The 19,746-nt window shown below is 45.0% G+C and overlaps 1 protein-coding gene across 2 annotated transcripts in view; it reads left to right on the forward strand.

Annotated features, from left to right (window-relative positions):
* The window catches only part of STAB2 (stabilin 2), a 130,796-nt gene that overhangs the window by 43,691 nt on the left and 67,359 nt on the right, over positions 1-19,746 (forward strand). For both annotated transcript variants that reach the window (XM_074326224.1, XM_074326225.1), the window contains 10 exons: positions 1,832-1,894; positions 4,980-5,066; positions 5,923-6,009; positions 7,184-7,295; positions 10,510-10,690; positions 12,553-12,646; positions 13,878-14,036; positions 15,689-15,784; positions 16,364-16,459; positions 19,038-19,085. In XM_074326224.1, coding sequence (XP_074182325.1) covers positions 1,832-1,894; positions 4,980-5,066; positions 5,923-6,009; positions 7,184-7,295; positions 10,510-10,690; positions 12,553-12,646; positions 13,878-14,036; positions 15,689-15,784; positions 16,364-16,459; positions 19,038-19,085 — 1,023 coding nt within the window. The remainder of the gene's footprint in view (positions 1-1,831; positions 1,895-4,979; positions 5,067-5,922; positions 6,010-7,183; positions 7,296-10,509; positions 10,691-12,552; positions 12,647-13,877; positions 14,037-15,688; positions 15,785-16,363; positions 16,460-19,037; positions 19,086-19,746) is intronic.

Here is a 19,746-nt window from a genome sequence, read left to right on the forward strand (position 1 = left end):
CCTGATTTTATTTTATTGATCCCTCTTCTTGTCGTGGAGGCTGGAACTAGCTGGCTGAGCACCTGGCACAGGCTTGTGGCTGATCCCAGATTTCCTCTCTGACCTAATGACTCTGACATGTTTTAGGCTGTTATGACAGAATTAGCCCTCCATGCCAGTCACACACGATCTGGGGGATTGCATTCGACTCTGAGCACCACTTTTTAAGAGAGGCAGAAGTTTGGTCCCTTTCCCAGCCAGTCCCTGGCAGTGATTTTTGTTTGGTTCAGTCCTTGAAATAAATATTGGCAGATGTGTCACCAGGCCTAGACCAGCATGAAGATCAGAACAGGGCACAAGAGAATAGTCCCATTTCCTGGCCCAAAAATAAATGTATTAGGAAAATAGGGCCTCTGCAGAAAACAGTCGATAGGATTCAACAATTAGATGTCTTCAGAGCACCCCAACCCTAAGCAGCCCCTTTGCAAGGACAAGGAAGAAGTCTTTGGAGGGACAAGGCAGCCCTAAGTGCTTGCCTTGTTGTGAGTTGCCTAGTTAGTTCCAAGCTGTTCAAAAGCTTGTTCTCCATCTACGTGAAGAAGGGAATCAAGATGTGGGTTTGTGCCGTGACCAAAAAAATTTTGATTAGATAGGGAGGAAGAACTTCCCAGCAGCTGCCTTAGAAAGGAATCTTCTACTATTTTTTCTGGGTCTAGTCAAATCTGTCTGCTCCACATGCATTCTCTGCATTCTCTGGAAAGTATTTAGGGCTAGCAAAGAATAGAAGCTGCTGGCACCTTCTATAAGTCTCCGTTTTCACCAGGCTGAAACCATAACTGCCTTTGGGCATGTATGTTTCGATCTGGGGGCATGTGTGTTTGGGTTTTAGGGGTTTAATAAATAGTCCTCTGTACTTGTTAGGGTCTGGGGTCCCTGCAGGAAACAGAATTTATCCCAATGATTCAAATGGAGAGTCTTTACTGAAGAAGCCACCACAGAGAAATGGGCAGGGCTAAGGAAATGAACAAGTCATGCTGAGGCATCTGGGGAGAAGCAATGGCAGGAAACCATCACCACCCCAGGACCAAAGAGTCACAGGGGTGTGAGGGAGCAGAGTTACTTGAAGCTTTAAGAGTAGGAAGACTGGAAGAAGGGATGACCGTCAGGAGCTATCGGGATGGTTTCTAAGCATAGGGAGAGCAGGGAAAAAATACCTTGACCTTGCTCCCCACCTCCCCACCAATATCTTGCTGGTGCATCCCATCAGCCAAGATCAATTGGAAGCGGGCAAGGAAACCCAAGAGATCATCCTCGTGGTCTACCTGCCGGAGCACAGAGCCCTGTGCAGAAGGTCAGAGAATGCATCTGGAGAGATTTGGATGCACACACTCCTTTCCTTCCTCCCGAATTCACAACCAATGGAGGAAGACGCCCGCGAGACTGAAAGGCAGAGATTCAATGTTCAGCCTCATTACTGCTAAGCTCATTGGAGAACAAGGACTTCATCCCACTGCTTCATGCTTGGCACAAATGGACACCCAGCGTGTCCCCTGAGAGGCAGGTGCCTCTCTACACAGCAGACAGTTGATCAGAAACCTGAGGCCTGTGGACAGCCTGATCCTAAAAGACAGAGAGGAAGGGGCTGAGCAGGCTCAGTTACTTCTCCCAACTCCCTCCTGCATTGTCTCTGTTCCTTCTCTCTGGGGAGGAATCAGTAGGTGATGGGAAGAGAGGCAGGGAGTGTTACTCTAATGGAACCCCCTTCACAGGGAGGAAGTATGAGGCCAGACAGGGTGGTCTCCTGCTCCCTCCTACAGGGGCACCTATACTGACCCACCATCTTTTTTTCCAGGGCACTTGTGTGAGCTGTTCCCTGGTGTATTGGAGCAAATGTCCTGCTAACTCCGAGCCCACAGTGAGTGTGACAGCTTCATGAAACCACGTATCACCCAAGCAACCCCACTGGTGTGGTTTCTTATCTTTTCTACCTTCCTCTTAAAAACTATTAACTCCAACAGGGGTTAATACATGATTAGCTCTTAGCCTGCCACCTGGGGGATGGTAGCAAGACAACCTTCCGATCCGCGTTTGAGTCCTTGCTTATTAACCCTAAGTAAGTTGCTTAACCTTTTTACTCGAATTTCCTTCATCTGTAAGTAATAATAATAATAATGAGCACAACAACAGGATTAGCATAGATGAAAAACCCCAGCGCAGTGCCTAAGTCAGGTAGCCCTTCAATAAAGGTTAATTCCTTCTCTGTTTTCCCTTTTAAATAAAATCCAACATTTGTGTGGGGAAGGCAAAACTTTCCCTCCACACGCTAGGGGTCTCCACCTGGGCCTCAAAATTAAGTTGACATAAAACGGACTAACAGGAGAAAAGCATACAGATTTTGACACCTACATGGGAGCGTCCATAGGAGAATGAAGACTAGAGAAGGCAAAACCCAAATGCTTATGTAGTGGGTTGAACAGAGAGGCAGTTTTGGAAAAGTAACGGAAATGTTCGAGGAGGCTAAAGGCAGATCAGTTATTTTAACAAGGTCTGTTTGTAAGATTCTTCTTGGCTTCCATTCCCTGTCTATTGTGACAAGGTATTTCTTTTCTCCTGGTAAAGGGAGGGCATCTTTCACATAGCAGTTTTATCTCCTGTTTTCAGAAAGAAAAGGAGACATCAGAGTGTCCCTTTGCTATCTGCTGTTTTTCAGGTATCTTTAGCTCAAAATAATCCTTATGCCCACTTGGCATCCTTTGGAATGGCATATTCTCCCACCTGTTATTTGTATTTGCTCTTCCCCATCCTTGTTCTAGAGAGAAATAACAAGAAAATGCCACTAGAACCATCAAAACTTTTTCAAGTTTGATTGAATTCCACACACCTTTATTAAGGATTTATAGTGCTGGCTCTAGGGGCAAAAAGATGAATAAGGTACTGTCATGCGGGGAGGCCTGCGGGGTCTCTGCTCCCACTCCCCACATAAGAACGCAGGATACGGTGAGGCCAAAAAGGAACACCCACGGAGCCATAGGTAGGGGAGTCATACCACTATATTCTCTCTGGCGGCACTATACTCTCACTGGAGGCTGGATCCACACTGTCCGCAAACCGCCATCCACGCTTGCCAGCCCAGCCGCCATCTTCTTGCTAGCCCCCATTTTCTGCTAGCGTAGCCACAGCAGTTATATTAGTGGCCAATGGCTCACTGGTTACAGCTGACGGCCAACTAGCCACAGCTGATGGCCATCCAATCACAATTGATGGCCATTTACTACCTGAACCAGCACCTGTCTATGTGAGGCCGAGAGCCTGGAAACTGCTTTCTGGGGCTCAGTCCCCACAGGTACAGTTTGTTTTATTTTCTTTTTGTCTTGAGAAGCTCTAATCTAAAAAGGGAAACAGACAATTCACAGTGCATATGCCATGTATTCTATTGGTGGAAAAAGTAAAGTTGATGATAGAAATTTCTGCCTGTAAGTCCATCCTCAGAAAGAACTTCCCAACCAGAAGTTTCATTCAACACTAACATAAATCACTAAGGAAGGCGATGAGCTCTTTAATGCAATCCTATGGTGAAGCATTTCATAAAGCAAAACATTAAAATTAAATAGGCACAGGTGTTCAGGTATTTATTTTGCTAAATGGAGCCTTGAGTCCTTCAGCACGCTGCCAAACAGGGAATATGGAGAGGAAGGAGGAAAGAGGAAATCGTGTTGGTGGGTGTCATAGCCACGGCTGTGTGCCAGACATTGTTCTAAAAGCTTTACACAGCAAACCTATATGAGACAGGTATATTAGCATCCTAACCACTGTGTCGCCAGGGGACTGAGGCAAAGAAACATAAAACACCTCACATAAGGTCACTCAGCTGATACGTGGCAGAACCATGATCCCAAGGAAGGAGGAGGAAGGCAGGAAAGAAAGATGGGACACATGGCTTTGAGCCAGAAGAGCCCCATAAACTGCCCCTCGCATGCTCCCACAATCTACACTTGGCTAATTATTCTGAGATCCAACCAGAGCACTACATATTCCCTCAATGAATATATTTAAGATTTTAGGATTTTATAGTCTGTGAAGTTCTCAATGCTGTCTTCTTGAGCAAGACCCTAAGATGAAATGGTAAGGTCAACATCAATATTTATCTCCCCCAAAGTCAGAGCCGGGGACTAGTGCTTAAGACAAAACTTAAGATCGGCATTATTGTCCCATTTCACAGATTAGGCAACTGAGGCACACAGAGACTACATGACTTGCCTGTGTTATCCTAAAGGTCATAGGTGGTAAGGCAGGTCCCATTCTCTGGACCTTATTAGCAGTGTTCCTTAGAAAAATGATTTAACCTGTCTGGGCATCAGTTTCCTCATCTATAAAAAAAGAGATGAAAACACCCACATGGAGTTGAAGACTGATAACCTCATTGTGCAATGTGTCTGACTCTAGTAAGCTCTGAATATATTGTAGTTCTAGATAATTATGAGTGGACACTGGGACTAGAGGATAAACGGAAGTGTTTAAATCTGTACTCCTCCCACCCCGATAGAAAAACTCAGACTATCACTAATTTTTGGGGGGGTTGGGGGAGGCATGGATCTTTCTAAAAAATAGAGATGAACTCTTTACTGACTCCAAAATTTCTATATAAAAGGAGTTTAGGGGTGGCAACTGATTGGAAGGGGCATCTAAGCCATGTCCAGATGACCATGAGCGTGTTCCCTGATCGATTAGCGATGTCTGCCCCAGCATGACAGGGGCAGAAAGATGCATGTGCCCTGCGTTGTGCAAACCTTGGCCTGGATTCTACTAACAAGGGAACGGAGTACCTAAAGATGGTGACCAGGCTCTGACCAGGACCCACATGTGCTGGCGTGGTCTAAAGCAGCTTCCTGGCATGGACAATAAAGTGGAAGTAGAACATCTAGTGCATGTAGAAGCTGAGAGATGCGCAGAGGACCACGAAATGCACACTGCAATGCTTGTTCTCACTGGCTTTCTTCCAGGCACTCTTCACACGCAAATGTGTCTACACTGGCAAAACAGGGAGCTTAAAGAGTGGCTGTGCCAGATACTGCAATGCCACTGTGAAGGTGAGGAGTGGTGTGGCCGGGGCCCTCATCCAGGCCAGCAGGGCGCACACAGAGACCAGCAGGACTGGGCAGCACCAAGGCTACCCTCTTGGGCCCCCGGTTCTGTGCAGTCACAGGCTGCCTGTGGGACCTGGGCAATGACTTCCTGCATGGGAAGTGAAGGGCAGATTCTCTCTATGGCAGCCAGGTCACCCCCTTCCCTGCATCCGCCCCTCCCATGGTGCCCTATGGCTCTTAACATAGAGCCCATACTCTCAATGCCCCCCACGCACCCACCCTCTGCCTCTGACCTGTCTCTGACCTCATTCCCACCTCAGAGTGTGGGCAATCACTGTCCATTTCCAACCTCAGAATGCTCTTCCAGGTTTTCTTGGGGCTCAGTCATCTTTGAAGTCTCCACTTAACTGTCACCTCCACCCAATTTCCCCCAGTTTCCGCCACCTCTGTTCTCACCTGCCAACTATATTATGGTACTTGGGTTTTTCAGCACTGACCACTCTCTGAAATTCCCTTCTCTTCCTTCTCCTTCCTCTCCTCTTCCTCCTTCTTTTTTATTTATTGTCTCATCCTGATTAGATAGAACATATACCCCACGAGCAGAAGCCTTCATCTGTCTTGTTCGCAGGTGCCAGAGCCAGGCTGGCCCCCGTGGTCAGCCCTCAGTAGATTTGTGGTGAACAGATGGCTGAGTACTGGCCATGCCATCATCTGCCAAAGAAAAAGTCCAGCTCATGGACAGGGGGTGGGAGGGGCTAGTGCTGTTTATGATATTAATAGAAATGACAATATAGATATCCTTTAAGGAAATGGCACTCTGTTCTGGGTTTCAAAGGGCAGCACGCATTTTGTTTCCCAGGTACCAACATGCTGTAAAGGCTTCTACGGGCCCGACTGCAACCAATGTCCGGGAGGCTTCTTGAACCCATGCTCAGGAAATGGACAGGTGATAAGGACAGTCCCTGATGCATACTTTTTCATGAATGTTGAGGTTGACCTTTCGTAAGTTGAAAAATGATTTTTAAAACCACTGAACCAAGAAATGATACAATGCCAGCCACTATCTCCAGGAAGTAAAAATAAAAGATCAGTTACTAAAAGAACAGGTAGCTGCATTAGAAGGAATCTTTTGGGGGCAGGGGGAGGTGGGGTGGAGGGAAAGGTACAGCGATGTTGCTTCTAGTCTTTGCTTTTCTATTGCTGACTGCGTGACCTTGAGCTAGCAGCAAGGGTCGTTGGACCCCTCCCATGGACGACAGCAAGCTTGGCGGCATTGAACTCTAAGATTCCTTCCAGGAGTAAGATTTTATGATACTTAACAACAACAACAAAATAATAGCATTGCCCAGTGATTACTTTTTGTAACCTATTTGTAAAACCCAGTGAAATATAAAGGCCAAAACTTAACTCATCTAGCTTGGAGGTCAGAGCTAAACAAGCAAAGGTTAAAAAAAAAAAAAAAAAAATTAGTTGTGGTTCACATGGGAAAAGTCTAGATCTGCACATTTAAGAAATCCATATCTGAATTAAGCCTCTTTCAAGGGGAGGGGAAAACACAACCATTTGTGGGGACACCACTCAGGTGAGGAGACTAGGACGAAGTTGGTACTAATTAATCACTGAAGCCAGGTGGTTGGGGAGGCACCTCTGATGCATGCCAATCATTACAAATCTAACCTTGAAACGGCTGGGGAGATGGAAAGCAAAAATATTTACCACTGAAGGGAAAGATACTGCAGTGTAAAGCCACAGATCTGAGCAAGTGAGAATCTGGAGAGAAAGGACAGCCTTCATTCTGGAAGTCAGTAGCTTGTCATGCCATCCCTTAAGCATTTTTTGGAGATTCCCAGTTCACCACTGTGACTCCCCCTGCCCCTCCCTTGACTGACTTCCCTTAAAGTTCTAACTCCTGCCTTGGGACCCCCAAGCTTGTCACTGTTTTGAGTTTTCTACCTGATACCAACACGACTCCACTTTTCACAGATTCCTGAAGAGTCATTTCAAGTGGGATTGAATCTGAGTTCAAAGAAGTCAGGCCATGCAATGAAAGGGTCTGAGACTTCTGGGGCGGGGGGGGGGGGGTTGTCCTAACGGCCCACGGTGCCTGCCTTTGTTCTCAGTGCGCAGATGGCCTTGGTGGCAATGGGACGTGCATTTGCCAGGATGGCTTCCAAGGCTCCCAGTGTCAGTTCTGCTCAGATCCCAATAAATACGGACCTCGGTGTGACAAAAGTAAGTGGCCCTTCCAGAGCTTCCTTCTGCTCCTCAGCCAGGATGCCTGCTGCACTGCAATAAGCCAAGGGTGCAGGCCTGGTGTCCTGGGCACCTTTCCTTGGTGTATGCCCTCATCACAGGGCAATTCTTAAGCACTTGGTTCTCAAACTGTAGCACGTGCCAGGTGGCTGGGCCACACCCATGGACTTACTGAGACAGTAGGCCTGGATGGTACCAGACAATTTGCATTTCCAACAAGTTCCTCGGGGAGGCTGACCACTGTGGGTCCAAGGACCACATTTCGAAAACCAGTCTTTTAAAGTTTCCCCCACATACCTGAAGTGATACTAGTGGGTTCCATATCAAGAAACAGACTCGCCCCCTGCCTGTCAAGCCGTCTGCTTCCATCAGTCCCTCTCTTTGCAAAATGTACAACCTTAGGCGAGTTATTACACCTCTTTAGGGTTCAGTTTCCTCATCTATAAAATGGGGATAATAATACTAATTACCTCATACAGTTGGTATAAATGGAAACCACTTGCCTTAGAACAATACCTAGCACATAGTATGCACTACCCATAATACATTAGCTGTTATTTTTATCTACCATTGTTGTTGCTATTATTCTCAGTTCAGTGACATAAATGTCAGGAAGCTTATAGAACATGTAGAAAGTTCCACAACAGTAGACATTGAAAAAAATGAAGTTATATAATCTTAGAAAATGCACTGTGTTGTTTAAAATGACATTATGTATATATTTATGTAGATAAATATATTTAGATACATAATTCTAAGCTAAGATTAGAACTTAACTTAGAATGAAATTAACTTAGAACTTAACTTAGAATGAATGAAATGAAAGAACTGCATCAGAGCTGGATGTAGAGTCAAACCCAGCTGAAGTTAAGTCCCCACTGTGCACCTTACTGGCCGTACGACCTTAGAAAAAGTCTCTCATTGAGCCTCAATTTCCCATCTGTAAAGTGGAGATAATACTGGTACCCACTTCATATGTCATTGATTAAGTTACACCATCATTTAGGGCTTTAAGTAATCAATAAATGAAGCCACTCTTATGACGATTACTCCTAACTTCACTCATTTGTTACAAAATGCACAACCCTTCCCGCCTCCTACCTTGTCTGATCTTCACAACTACTTCTTTTTTTTTTTAATTTTATTAGTTTCAGGTGCACAAGACAAAGCAATACTTAGACGTTTATCATTTATATCCCTCACACTGTGAGAACCCCCTCCCCCTATCCACTGTCCTTCTGACATCGCACACAGCCATTATGTTTCCACTGTCTCTATTCCTAATGCTGTACTCCGCTTCTTGTAAGTATATACATATACATATATATACATATACATATATATACATATATATACATATACATATATATACATATACATATGTGTATATATATAAAATTACAGTTGGCATTCATTATTGTTCAGCTTCAGGTGTACAGTGCAGAGATCAGGCATCTACGTCATCGCTGAGGTGGTCTCCCAAATGGGACACGTGTCCATCAGATACCCTGCAAAATCTTTACATTATTGATTACGTTCCCCAAATTAATTTTCAAAACCCCGAGGGCATCTTGTGGTTACCAACTGTTTTCTAATCCCCTCACCTTCCCCTTTATCCCCACCCCCCCGCCCATCTTGCAACCCTCAATTTTTCCTCTATGTCTCCAAAACTGTTTCTGATTAGTTCATTCACTTATTCTTTTCTTTAGATTCCGCATATAAGTGAGATCAGATGGTATTTGTCTTTCTCTGTCTGACTTATTTCACTTAACATAATGTTCTCTAGGTCCATCCATGTTGTTGCAAATGGTAAGATCTTTCTTCTTTATGGCTGCGTAATACTCCATTGTATTACTGTACCACAGTTTCTTAATCCAGCCATCTATCACAACTACTTCTTAAGATGGACAGGAAGCCAGAGCACAGCAGAGTCAGGGCTGCTGGTCCTAGTCCGATGCTCTTTTTGCCAAATAAGGTTTCTGAGGGGTAGAAAATAGGGGTTTATTCCAAAACCTGCCAATGTTGGCATTTTTATGAGGTCAGTGGGGCAGGGGGCCAAGGCTGGGGGCAGCGGGGCTGGGCATCCTGCTCGAACACTCGCCCTACACCCCCACCCCCTCACCATCTGAGGCAGGGGATCCTTTTTTCTGAGGTCTTGTTCCTTACAAATTAAGCCTCTATTAGTTTTTAAGGAGTCTTTTTTTGTTTGTTTTAAATCCAGTCATGCTTTTCCAGCCCTCTTCCTGTGTTTCTCTTCTCTTTCCTGGATGTTGGTTCCAACCACCCAGACTGATTTCTCTCCCATCAGTCCTTTCTGGGGCAAAAACCACAGATTCCTTCATTCCTGATTATATTCGAGCCTCCACATCTGTGCCACCTGCCTTTGAGGATCATTCACTCCCATGTGCATAGGAACCTGAGTCTGAGGAGCTGCAAATTTGATGAGCTGAGTCATGCTGCAAATTTTAAATACCTCTAATCAAAAGCAAAGTAAGCTGTTGACATTTAAAATGACAATAGGCATGTGGAAATGCCAGTTAATATGCTGATTTACTGTGTTTACACATGGTCACAATATAAATGGGCTTTGAAGACCTGAGTTCAAGTTCACGCTTGGAAACTTAGTAGCAAGTTAGGCAATTTGCTTCACCTATCCCGGCTTCAGTTTCCTCACCTGGAAAATGGGGATGATAAAAGTACCTACTCTTGAGGCTGGTGACTATTAATGAGATGGTACAGGTTAAAGACAGGCCCAATGCCTTGACTGGTTTGCTGTGACGGAGAGTGAAGAACAAATGTATAAGCTACACACATCAGAGATCATACTGGCATGAGCAATCACTTCTGTTTTTCCAGAATGTCTTCATCAAAAGATGAGAAATTTCCAGACTAAAGTTTCCAACTACAAAGTACATGAAAATTGAGTTCTCTGGCTCCTTTCGCAACATCACAACCCACCCTCCCCACCACACCCCACACACAAACATATAAAGCAGCCCTCAGACCAAGTTTTTCTCATCCTCGATGGGCCACACTGAGAAACACTTGAGACCCTAAGAAGTAGCATCCAGAGCCTTCCCCTGCTCAGCCCCAGGTTCTGCTCTGACAGGAGTGGGGGTTATGAGGGGAGGTGGCCCCGTTTTCCATGACCCATGTACCCCAGCCCTGAATGTTCTTCTTCCTTCTCTTTCAGAATGTCTGTGCATTTACGGAACGTGTGACAACAGGATCGGCAGTGATGGGGCCTGTCGTGCTGGCACATGCAGAGACGGTTCCGCTGGGAGATTCTGCCACAAGCAGACCTCAGCCTGTGGGCCCTACATGCAGTTCTGTCACATACATGCCACTTGTGAATACAGCAATGGGACAGCGAGGTAGGCCAGTGCGTGTTGGGGGAGGGGGGAGGTGCCATCCTTAATGGCCCATGGCCACTGTGTTACCTGTAGACAGACCCAACCCATATACTAAGGCCAGTTCTCTCCAACTGCCAATGTGGTTTTATGAAGAAAACCTCAGACTGAGCTGGATTCAAATTGCAGCACTCCTTTCTTTGAAAGTTGTGGCCTTTGAAAGCTGTGTGTCCTTGGGCAAGTTACTTAACCTCTCTGAGACTCACTTTCCCCATCATGACAATAAGGGTGATGTTGCCAAGCTAGCAGGGCAGGTGTGGACATTAGAAAAACTCAATGTAAAAGCACCCAGGACCAGGACTACCGCGTTATAGGTATTCAGTCATGGAAACTGTAATTATCATCATCACTCATGTGAAGGAAATGAAGATTTGTCCACCCACTTTCCAACCCTTTAAAAATAGTTTACCACCTAAGGCCGTTAATAATAACTCCCCTGTTACAGGCACCTTCCAGGAAATTGGGTCTTTGGTCATTGGATCACTGTTTGTTTCCTCAATATCATCTAACATGTTCAGTGGGCTTGGAGAGAATGTTTCCTCTCCAGGCGCATCTGGTTCAAAGTCAGTATCCACTCAAACAATATCCAGGGCAATGCAGAGAATGTCTGAAATTCTTGGCCTTATTTTTACCGCACTTTTCTTAATTTGTAATTACATAGTTATTATATGTGCTTACCTATTTACGGTCTATGTCCCCCACTAGACAATAGGAAGCAAGGGGCCAGAGACTGTCTTCTCTCTTCCACAGTTGACAATAGAAATGCATCTTCCTAAGGACTTAGGATCTACATCAGTGCATAAAGCAAAACCCTTAAGTAATCAAAAGTGTCCTTAAAACCTCTTAAATCACCCGCAAAAGACTACCGATATGGGTCTGAATATACTATATAAGCTGAGCTTAGGTAAATCAAATGACGTTGGAACAGGTCAACCTATATTTTCATTTGCATACCAGATTAAGTATTTAATTCCTCTAGGGACCTTGATACATGAAAAAAATTGTTTAGATTTTTGCGATGCACACAATTTGCAACAGTGACATAGGGGTATGGTGGAGTTACAAGGTGCCCCAGCACCTATCTTAGGGCACTCAATAAATATTGGCGGAACCAATGCCCCCCCCCCCAATCTAATAGCGAAATTTTCATGGTAGAACATTTTGAGAGAAGCGTCTGAGAGGGTAAGAGGTCAGGAAACTGTTAGCTCATATGGAATGAGGCACCTCACGGAATGAGGAGAATGTTGTGTTTGGGGGGTGGGGGGCAGAACCTGAGAGACTAGAAAAGGGAGACAGGGGGGGTCTCACCTGACCGCCACTTTCACATATTTTAAGAACCATTGCATAGAAGAGGGTAGGCTTGTTTTCTACTGAACCAGAGATAATAACTAGAGTTATAAAGGGGCAGATTTCAGCCCAGTATGAGCAGAAAAGCTGCCAAATGTTGAGCCTTAGAAGGTGCAAATGGGTGCAAGTGCCCTGCTCAATGATCCACATGCTTTAGCTCATGAAATTTTCACCACGGCCTTATGAGGGAGGTGGTCTGATTAGACCCATTTTCCAGATGAGGAAATAAAGTCTCCCAGAGGTTAAGGGACTCGCCCAGGGTCACATGACTGCTGAGAGGTGGGGCCTGGATTCCCACCTGGGTCTGACTGACTGCAGACCCCAGCCTGTGACCACCTTGGTTCACTGGCTCCCTGCACAAAGGCAAACTGTCATTCTTTCTGGCCATGAACCAGTTCACCCCAGGCTGCATGGTCCTCTTCCGGGTGGTTGGTGCTTATATTTCTGGGGCTGATTCTGTTCACTCCTCTTCTTGGCAGCTGTGTTTGCAACGCAGGATATGAAGGGGATGGAAGCCTCTGTTCAGACCTGGACCCTTGCTCGGGATCAACCCCAGGGGGCTGCAGCCGCAATGTGAGTATGGTTGGTCTGCATTTATTTCCAGGCTGCCAGGGTTTTTAGGACATCCTGAGAGAAGACCTTCCAAATGGCAGTGTCTGATGGCTTTTCACTGCATGAAGCACATCTGTTGGAACCTTGTGTTTTAAAGACAGTGCCAGGTGTCTTCTATAAGGCCCCACTTCCTCAGTGAACATGTGGCGGGGGCGAGGGGGGGCACTTTGGGCTCTTAAAAACACAGCCTGAGAACCAGACATTGAGATTATTAATCAAACTCTTGATTCAAACGCTACAGCTTACACGTGACTTTCATGTATGTGATCTAACGCTCCTCCCACCAACCCAGTGGAGCAGATTTTGTTATTCCCATCTTACGGACTAGGGAACGGAGGCTTGGGGACAGTAAGTGACTTGCCCTGAGTTCTGTTATTGTCAGGGCATCAGCCCAAACCCACCACTGCTTTCACTAACACCTTCTGAATATCACCACCATCACCTGGTCCTACTCACCTTCATTCCTTACCCACAATAACGGGTCTCCCTGCAGTATATTCGTTGTCCACCCACAGACGGAGTGGCTTGAAGTGGGTCAGGCCGTGTTTCTCCCATGCGGAAACTCCCTCAGGTACTTCCCCTGGCCCTGAGGATGAAATCGGACACCCTGCCTTGCCCTAGCCCACCGGAGTCGCCTTGGGCAGGCCCAGGCCACTCAGGCAGGCTCATCTCAGTAACCTATCTGGCCCCTTAGGCCCTCTCACCATGTCCTTCAGCCTCCTGATGTGGACATCCCGAGAGGCCTGGAGTTGGTACAGTGATGAGGAGCTTGGTCTTCAGCATCATATAGACCTGGGCTTGTGCCTCGTGGCCGTGTGACCCTAGGCAACTTCCGTCACTCTTCTCAGCCTCAGTTTGCTTGTCTGTAAAATGGAAATAATAACACTGCCTTCGTCAAGACGGTGGCTTACCCCTGCCAAACATTAAGAACAGTCTCTGGCTCAATAAAATGGCAGTGAGGTTAGGGGTGGTGGCCGTTAGCTAGCTAACTCTGAGCAATGTGGCTCTTTAAACCATCTCACGTTTCCACTTTTCCACTGTTCTCCCTACAAATATGTGTTTTACTTCTTTCCCTTGAACTCCATGCAAATCTGTGTTTCTAGAATGTCCCTCTGAAAATCCTTTTTTGCTTTTGGTATCACGTAACTGGACTGAGGTTTCCGGAGTTTTGCTGCTTCTTTTCCTCCTGCAGGCAGAATGCATCAGAACCAGCGTAGGCACCCACACCTGCATGTGCCAGCAGGGGTGGACCGGGGACGGAACAGATTGCTTGGAGATCAACAACTGCCTGCTGCCCAGCGCTGGCAGCTGCCACAACAATGCGACCTGTTTATACGTAGGCCCCGGGCAGGTAGGTGTGACGTGGTAGAGCGACAAAAGGAAAACAGGATTCCAGCAATGTTTTTTTCACCCCGCCAGACACAAAAGTACTCTGCTTAGAACTTACTGCAGCTCTTTTATCATTTGTAGTAGTGACAATAAGTTCATTGTCACAACAAACTTATGAAGTAGGTACTATTTTTTTTTCACCTTTTGATCTCCTTCACCCATTTCATTTACCCCTACCCCTCACCTCTGGAAACCACCAATCTGTTCTCTATCTAGGATGTTGGTTTGGGGTTGTTGTTGTTTTTTTTAAGATTCCAAATATAAGTGACATCATATGGTATTTGTCTTTCTCTATCTAATTTATTTCACTTAGCATAATGCTCTCAAGGTCCATCCATGTTGTGGCAAATGGCAAGATTTCATTCTTTTTTGTGGTTAAATAATATTCCGTTCTAGATATATGCTGCATTATCTGTTCTCTGTGGATGGACACTTAGGTTGTTTCCATATCTTGGCTATTGTAAATAATGCTGCAATGAGCATGGCAGTGTAAATATCTTTTCAAGTTAGTGTTTTGTTCTTCAGATACATACCCAGAAGTGAAATTGTTGCGTCACAAGGTAGTTCTATTTTTAATTTTTTGAGGAACCTCCATACAGTTTTCCATAGTGGCTGCACCAATCTGCAAACCTACCAGCAGTGCACAAGGGTTCCCTTTTCTCCACCTCCTCACCAGCACTTGTCTTTTTGAGGATAGCCTTTCCAGCAGGTGTGAGGTGATACCTCATTGTGGTTTTGATTTGAATTTCCCTGATGATTAGTGATGTTGAGCATCTTTTCATGTACCTGTCAGTCATCTGTATGTCTTCTGTGGAAAAAGGTCTATTCAGATCCTCTGTCCGTGTTTTAATCAGAGTGTTTGTATTTTTGCTACTGACTTGTATGCGTTCTCTATAGATTTTGGTTATTAACCCCTTATCATATATATGGTTTGCAAATATTTTGTCCCATTCTTTGGGTTGCCTTTTCATCTTGTTGATGGTTTCCTTCACTGTGCAGAAGCTTTTTTGTTTGCTGTTTTTTTTATTTTTGCTTTTGTTGCCATGCAGGTACGGTTATTATTCCATCTTATAAATTAGAAAATTGAGGCACAGAAAGGCTAAATATTTTGCCCGCATCATACAGAAAATCAACCATGGTGTGAGATTTCACACCCAGGTAGTCTGACTCCCGAACTGCCCTCTCAGTCACACTTTGACCACACTATATTTCTGTAGCACTCTACAGTTTGTTGATCACTTTCACATCACCTTATTTAAGGGGGGCTGAGGCAGAGAAAGCTATTTAACCTTTCCCTCTTGGATAGAGGGGCCAGTTTTTCCAATGCGATGTCCTTGAACATCTAAGTTCTCTGAGAATCTCCATATGGCCCTTCTGAGATATTAAATTCTAAATGGAAGTACCAAGAAACTATCAGATTGGGAAATTTAACGTAGAATGTGGATGACCAACAGCTCTGGAATCTGAAGTATAACAAACAAAAGACATGCACGCAGTTTTCAAGGAGGGCCGAACAGATATGGTTCCCAGCGTTCATTTTTCAGTGCCACATGAGGGCAAGGAATGGGAGGCTGTTGTTTTTAATAATTCCCTTCGACTCTGTTGGAATTATAGAGTGAGTGTGAGTGCAAGAAAGGATTTCGAGGCAATGGGTTTGACTGTGAACCAATAACTTCATGCTTAGAACAACCTGGACAATGTCATCCACTGGTGAGTTACTTGATTTCTTTTATCCCTACTAAGAAACAAAAAAACAAAAAAATGCTTGAGAAAGAAAGTTAGGATATTTCTTATCTGAACAAAATCCTTACTCCCAAAGTGAGTCCCTAAGCAGGATGTGAGTAGTTATTGCAACTTTCACTCTATTCCAAAGCTTGGAAGAACCAACATATAATTGCCACAGGAAATACAGGACACCCCATTAAATTTGAATTTCAGATATACAATAAATCCTTTTCCAGAACAAGTATGCCCCCAAGTTAGTCCATGGGATGTACTTCAACTAAACAGTATTCATTTACCTGAAATTCACATGAGCTGTGTCCTGTGTTTTTCCTTGCCAAATCTGGCAGGAATGAGAAGAAAGAATTTCATTGTGATTAAATAAGAGCTGCACCAAACATGCAGACAGGAGCCTTTCCTTGCAACACTGAAGAGTCACTTCTAGCATCTTTCAGCCCCAAATTTGCAGTTCTCACCTTAGATGGGGCCTGATGTCTCACGGATGTAACTCGTATCTAACTCTTTAGTTAGGAAGTCAAACCATTTCTTTCATCTTTGTTTTATCAGGCCACCTGTCAGTTTATTTCTTCTGGCGCCTGGAGCTGTGTCTGTCGAGAGGGCTATGAAGGAGATGGCTTTCTGTGCTATGGAAATGCAGCAGTGGTAAGTCATCTAAGATCAACTCCAGTACAGAATAATAAAGACAAAGCTGTTTGGTAAAAAAGCTATTAGCTAGAATGCCTTTCAAGGGCTCTACAAACCATTTGCTCCAGGAGATTTTATATGAAGCAAGCTGCTTCTCACAGATGGTATATGTGAGTCACAAATTTTCTACAGGCTAAAGGGAGCTAACTTTTATTTGGCACCATCTGTGTACCAAGCAATCCTGTCTTCTCTTTCTTTCCATTTGATCTCGTTTCATTCCCAAACTTCCCAAATGGACAACTAACTGGCCTCTGCTGAGCTCTCTGAGTGCACTGTGTGCCTCCTATTGGTACCAGAGCACCCTGTGCTTACCACACCTGGGGTGTGTGTGTGTGTGTGTGTGTGTGTGTGTGTGTGTGTGTCTTCAGTATACTGGCATCTTACTAAGTCCTTAACATGCAGCAGCACCCCCATTTAAATCTCCCAACCACCTCTGAGGTTGCTGCTACTAGTACACCCATTTTATAGATGAGGAAACTGAGAGGCTAGGCAAACTTGCCTCAGGCTGCTCAGCTCCAGAGTGAGGAATCCAGCCCACGGTTGTCTAAGTGCAGGGCCCAAGCCATTACCCACCAGTGTCGAGCATGTACACGTCACACAGAATTGTCCTTGCTCGTGCATTTATCTGTCTCCTCCCTCCACTGGACTTGTAAACTCTTGAGGGCAGGTCTTCGTCTTGTTTCCTATTTCACTCCCACTGTGTATAAAGATTTTTTCTTGAAATGAGACATTAAAGAAGTTGGCAAAGTCTCTCATCACTTCCTTTTTGTTCAGCTCACTCACTGCAGTTTGTTTCCTGTCCCTCCTCTCAGCTGAAGCCATTGGTCTAACAAACCCCAGGACTCGCACTTCACCCAAACTGAGAGCCTCTCTCGGGCTGGAGTCCTTGTTCCCCGGGGTTGGCTGCAGCATGCGACCTTTGCCTCTCTGCCTATGCAGGCTCCTTCTCACCCTTCCCTTCACACTGTTCCTGCTGCTCACCCCGTCGGGCCTAGGAGCTATCTCCTGACACCCAGACGTGGAGCGTAGACCCAACATTTTGTCTGCACTGTCCATTGGCCACATTTCCTAAAACCCTGCTTTTACAACGTCCCTTTCCTCCCACAGAAAATGAGATGAAGTCCAAATCCTCAGCCTGAGACTCCAGGCATCTTCACACAGGCTCAACTCACTTTTCTTGCAAGTAGCTTAGCTTAGCTTTAGCTTAGCCATGGCTTTCCCAGCTCCATGCCGGCTCCGTTCTCCTCTCCCACGGACCCCTGGTCTTTCTGCTGCCCCTCCAGGTCCAACTTGTGCCCTCCTGTCCTTTAAAGCAGCCCCTTTAAGGAGTGACATGAGCATCTCAGCTCTTGTACTTACCTGTTTACTAATTTACTTTTTAACAGGTGTTTACTAACTTAATAACCCCAACTACTTTCAAAAAAGAATTGAGACAGCTCTGAGATTTATTGTCTTTATGTAGTTGTCTTGCATGTAATTGTTACTGCCATTTTCATGGAGCCTAATGATTTAAAAATGCTTTCACATACATTCATGCATATAATATTTATAATTCCAGGAGCAAGGCAGCATCATATTATCATATTCATTGTTCAGATTAGACTCTTGAGTTCTCAGAGGGGTTAAGTGACTTGCCCAAGGTCACACAGCTAGTAAATGGCAGAGTCAGGAAAAGAACCCGGTCTTTTCTAACTCAAAGTCTGGAGCTTTCTTTACTCTCACACCTTCAAACGTCACTGATATATTGGCACTCTTGATTATCTTTTCAAGTCTTAACTTCCTCAAAACCACGGTAAGTTGTGTAAGAGCAGAGGCCATTTTTCCCCTTTCCTATCTTATATCCTCCCTAGTGCCAATTGTGGTGGTCCAATATACAATGTTCATTAATAAATGCCATGGTGAGTAAATTAAAAATAAAAGATAAAACCTACTGAGCACATCCTGTATGCCAGCCTCTGTGCTAAGCACTTTAAAAACATTAACTCCTCCAGTTTGCACATCGACCCTATAAGTTGGTGCCTTTATTATCCCCATTTTACAGATGAGAAAATTGAGGCCCAGAGAGATTAAGTCACTTGCCTAAGGAACCAGGAAATGGCCACGCCAGCATGAAAATCCAGGCGGTTTGGCTCCATGTTCCAAGCCACTACTCAATATTGGCTCTGAACGGTGGCTATCTATTAAGCTCTGTGACCCCCTTTAGGGTTGGGTGGCCATGTTCTTACAACCTATATTCTGATTTGGAAGAACTTCAGGTTGTTGTTCCCTTTGAAGTTTCTGGAATTACTTCTTTACCTCAAATATAAAGGCTAATCAGGCCACTAAGCATGAAAAGAAAAAAATGTTTGGCTCTTGCAACCTGGAAAGCTGAGGCACCCGTTCATGTCAGCGTCAAGGAGGACCGCAAGAAAAATGAACCTAGCCCTGGGAAAGCTAAGCACAGGCTACCCAGAAATGCACTGATTATGCTTCTCATTGTTCCTTTTCTCATGTTCTCTCTCATCTTTCCCTCCCTCCCATGCACGATATGAATAAGGAATTGGCATTTCTCTCCGCGGCAGCTATATTTAACCAGTGGATAAACGTGAGTACCTTTGTTGGAATTTAGGATTGGGAATGTATGTAATTCGAGAAATTTGGAACGCATATAATAGAAAACTGAAAATGCAGCTGGTAAGAAGTAAGCAGGGCAATTGTCTGGAGCAGAGGTTCTCAACCCTGGCTGCACTTTGCAATCACCTAGAGCACGTTTTTTAAGTAGCCACGCCTCTGCTCCCACCCCAGACGCTCTGATTTGAATGGTCAGAGAGGTTTGCCCTGGACATCAGTGTATTTTAAAAGCTTCCCAAGTGAGTCCCACATGCAACCAGGGCTAAGAACTTCTGGTCTAGGATAAGCTGGGGTGGCCAACTTTTCAATTAATTCAAATGTGTATGCATAGCTTCATTCATCACAAAGGTCTTTTCTCAAAGTTAACATAATTCATCATTGTAATTCACCAAGTTAGAGTTGGGATTTATAGTTGCAGTCTAGGAAACTCCCTGTGTGCTTAGGTCTCAGCCCAACATGCCCTGAGGAGCTTTTTCCTCTCCCCGGAAAGTTCTGTGACAAAGACTCCAGTCCCTACCCAATCCAGTGGTCTGAATCCCTGTCATCTTTGCCTGAGTAGACAGAAGTGGCTGCCCCCGCCAGCCCTCACACAAGTGTTTTACACCCTTTAAATAGACATGTGCCAAGATCAGTAT

The sequence above is a fragment of the Rhinolophus sinicus genome, linkage group LG02 (genome assembly GCF_036562045.2).
Source record: "Rhinolophus sinicus isolate RSC01 linkage group LG02, ASM3656204v1, whole genome shotgun sequence".
Lineage (NCBI taxonomy): Eukaryota > Metazoa > Chordata > Mammalia > Chiroptera > Rhinolophidae > Rhinolophus > Rhinolophus sinicus.